The 4,348-nt window shown below is 44.2% G+C and overlaps 1 protein-coding gene across 1 annotated transcript; it reads left to right on the top strand.

Moving 5' to 3' along the window:
* The first annotated feature begins 3,351 nt into the window (after positions 1-3,351).
* Positions 3,352-4,101, top strand: LOC139133619 (uncharacterized). The gene has a single exon (XM_070700366.1). It carries the CDS (start codon positions 3,352-3,354, stop codon positions 4,099-4,101), a length of 750 nt encoding a protein of 249 aa, XP_070556467.1.
* Positions 4,102-4,348: the final 247 nt, after the last annotated feature.

Here is a 4,348-nt window from a genome sequence, read left to right as displayed (position 1 = left end):
GGGACAACTCCATGCCACGCCTACAGCTACACAACAACATTGCGCCAACAACAAGCACCCAGGTATGTCGACAGTTCAACCGAGGAAACTGCAAAAGTCCATGTGCACATGGTCGCATTCACACATGTTCCATTTGCTCTGCCACTGACCATGGTGAAGCATCCCACCAAAAATCTGGTTCAAAACAACAGCAAGACCAGCCCTTTCCACCACAGCCCTTTCGAGGGCATAACATGCAAGCCAGGGCACAGGCGACCCAATAGGTTCTGAGTTTTTCACACTGTTTTCTCTATCATTTTCTCTTCTTTCTTCATGCTCTGAATGATCGGAATAAATAAAATAAATGGTTTATATAACCTAACCTAGCCTCTGTGACTCTTTATTTATTTTACACTCCATTACAAGGACGTATATCTCTCATACACACATGCTGTAATTAATTAGTCAACACAACTAATTATGCTAATCCGTGGACTTATCAGGGGTTGGTCAACATCGGAAAGATAGTGATGTTAATGAAAAGGAGAAGGTATGAAGATCTAGGGAAACATGTCCTGAGGACGTCCGTAAACCTAGTGGACGCTTATATATTCATGATATGCGCAAACAAACACTGCTCATTATTCAAAAATAAACGGGAAGTTAGATCGAAAAGAACGCTGGAAACGCGCATGCTTTTCGTTGCCAAGCGCCAAATTCTAACATAACTAAGCAGACATGGTCCTGCTCCGTGTAACAAATGCCACCAGAAAGTATCGACCGACCAAGCAGAAAAAGATCGCCGGAGTTGCCGTTTCATGAGTTTTTCAACAAAATTATATAGATGTATGCTTCACGTCGTCGTTTTCTGCGAGTGTATATACCGAGTATAATTTACAAACCGCGTCGTGATTCAAGGCACAGTGGTGACACATTAGCAGGAGCACACACTGGAGAATTTTGGCCAGCACTGTGAATTTTTTAAACCAGTCACCTTCATTTCTCTGCACTCGCTATTAACTCCATGTCTACCGCTAACATATCGTTATTTTCTGTCTCAAAGTACGTAGCAGCAATAGGCCTTTGACGTTAAAGTCGGTTGTTTTCTGGTATACGGTAGCAACCAAGCTCATGACTAGAATGACTGTACGGCGGTTTCTTTTTTTCGCATAATAAAAGAGAGTTGGTCGCTACATGGAGCTAGTTTCTAGCTCCATGGTCGCTACTAGTCTAAGGAATTCATCGATTTTCAATCGTGCCTTATGCTGTTAGCAAAATTCCCGAAAGAAGCGGCGCACGGGCTATAAAACTTCGTTTGTACTGTTAGGCTAGCTTTGGGTCCATAGCTGTGGTGTTTTCGGACGGGATTTCTGCCTTTTATGGCTGGTTTTGACTTTAACGTCACCACCACAGCCATGGGAACGTCCATGTTCTGCCCGACAGCACGCTTGTCGCAACTTTGTTTGTCGATATTTCGAAAATTTTCCAACCAAATTGCCAACACTCATCGACAACATGGTTATTAGGGGCCTACCACTACCAGAAATCCGCTCAAAACTCACCAAACTATCGCAGTTTTCCAGCTTTTTCGACATGACTACTCGCAGACCGTTCTTTTTCTGGCGTACAAGCGATTGACGAGGCTCAGAGCAGCCCGTCACTAAAGTCACCTGAGCGGTGACCTCGCAACATCGAAACACAAACTGACATCACCGATGATGTCGGCCACTACGTTAAGAAGCCTGTGAGAATTTTTACCAGCACTGTGAATTTTTTAAACCAGTCACCGTCATTTCTATTCACTCGCTATTATCTCCATGTCTGCCGGTAACATATCGTTATGGAGAAGTTTAGTTACACGTAATTACGTTCCATCATCAGCTGATCAGTGATACCCATACGTCGCGTACGTGTAGAACATATACGTTCGGAACGGCAAACAACACCTCTACACATACAAAATGTAGTCATAATTACGTGTAGTAGTATTTTTAGATTATTCTTGATGATTTCCGCGAATTTAGACAAGAAACCTTGTAAACTATCATGGAAAACATCTTTGATATCATAATATTTCGTAGAGTTTGCACCAGCGCAAGAAGTACTTGCTATATGATTTCCTTACATGAACGTAATGTTGTTGTCTCATTCCACTTGTTATCTGACGCCGCCCCAAAGAGTTCTCCAAACCATATAAAAAACTGTATCAAAGAAAATCGTCTAGATACGAGCTAGAATATTCCTCATATAAAAATTAATGTTTCTTAAAACTTAAACGAATTTCCAATGTTTGTGAGAAAAAATACAGCAAAATTATCGAGAACGCACAGCTAAACTGAAAGGCAGACCACCGTCCGTACACCCACGGACGGCGGGCAGATAAAACGTCCCTAAGCAACACCACCCAATTGAGAGAACCACGCTTAACCACACGAACTTTGACCCTAGTCAAAATCAGACTTGTCCCTGGGAAATATGTTTACAAGTTTGCCCACATATAAACAACGTAAAGGTCAAAGGTTTCAACTTCCGACTTCCTGCTTTACGGACGTCCTCATGCCATGAACTGCAGGCAAGGCACTGGCAGGGTTTGCACTGTTCGCGACCATTTAAACGTTTGAAATTAGAGTAGCTGGCTCTCCTTGGCCATCGAAATACATTGGCTGCAGTAAATTTTGGATAAATGGTCATGACTGGCCGCAATTTGGTAATTTCTGGACACATTTCAGGAGAGCTTCTTACCTTCCCGTTTTAGTAACCATTCCTATCTTTCGCGATGTTGACCAACCCGTAAAATCCCTGATAAGTCACGGATTAACATAATTAGTTGTGTTGACTAATTAATTACAGCATGTGTGTATGAGAGATATACGTCCTTGTAATGGAGTGTAAAATAAATAAAGAGTCACAGAGGCTAGGTTAGGTTATATAAACCATTTATTTTATTTATTCCGATCATTTAGAGCATGAAGAAAGAAGAGAAAATGATAGAGAAAACAGTGTGAAAAACTCAGAACCTATTGGGTCGCCTGTGGCCAGGGCTGACCGTGTCACTCCAACCACAACCCCACTGCAGCTCCATACATTTGCAGCAGAACTACACCACCACCCCGACAAGGAATTGTTTCATCTGTCTTGCAAAGTATCAGCCATGGCGCAAACCTGGGATTCAAAGGTCACCATCACTCCCGTTTCACACCAAATGTACGGTCGGCACTCAGCAACCCAGACATCGTCATCAAAGTAATCCTAAAAGAAGTCTCGCTTGGCCACACAGTCGGACCTTTCACCGCCCCCCCCCCCTACTTCCAGACTTTGTCATCAACTCCCTCGGCCTTCGACATAAAAAAGTCTGGGGGACATCGTATTATTATGGACTTATCCCGACCTAACACAGACAGTGTCAACACCCACATCTGTAAAGAAGACTATACGCTCTCCTACGGCAGGGTCGACAATGCTGTTGCAATAATACAGAAGTACGGCAAAGGAACTTTAATGACAAAGGTCGACATCAGGTATGCCTTCCGCCTCTGTCCTGTCCGAAAAGAAGACTGGCACCTGCTTGGCTTCAAATGGTTGGATCACTACTTCTTTGACCGAGTTCTGCCATTCGGTCTAAGATCGGCACCTTTCCTGTTCGATCACATAGCAGATGCCATCCACTGGATCATCAGCCGGAGAGCTGATACTGAAGATCTACTACACTATCTTGATGACTACTTCGGCGCAGGACCTCCACGCCCCGATAAATGCCAGCAACTCTTAAACACAATGGTATCAGTCTGTCACGACCTTGGCGTCCCAACCGCCCCGGAGAAGATCGAAGGCCCATCACCGATCATCATTTTCCTGGGCATCGAACTCGACACAATCAAAATGGTCATGCGACTTCCTAATAACAAGCTCACCGATCTGATTCAAGCCTTGCCAACATGGATACAGCAACAAAGCTGCACGAAACGCCAACTTCTATCTTTAATAGGAACTCTCTCCTTTGCATGCAAATGTATTCCAGCTGGCAGAATCTTCATACGCCGTATGATGGATCTCAGCACGACCGTCAAATGCACCAATGACATCATCACCCTGTCAGATGACTTCCGCCTCGATGTCCAATAGTGGCTCGATATTCTTCCCACTTGGAATGGCTCAGCATCCTTCCTTGATACAGAGTGGTCTGCATCCTCAGACCTCGAACTGTTCACAGATGCCGCTGGGTCAATCGGCTGTGGTGCATACTACAAAGGTCATTGGTTCCATCTCACCTGGCCTGACGACTTCAGTGCTTCAATTGAATGGCAAGAGATGTACCCAATCATGCTGGCCTGTTCAATTTGGGGCCAATTGTGGCATGGTCGGAGAATTC

This window comes from Ptychodera flava, chromosome 5 (assembly GCF_041260155.1).
Source record: "Ptychodera flava strain L36383 chromosome 5, AS_Pfla_20210202, whole genome shotgun sequence".
NCBI classification, from domain to species: Eukaryota; Metazoa; Hemichordata; class Enteropneusta; family Ptychoderidae; genus Ptychodera; species Ptychodera flava.
The sequence above is the reverse complement of the archived record's forward strand: the minus strand, read 5'-3'. Positions and strand labels throughout refer to the sequence as shown.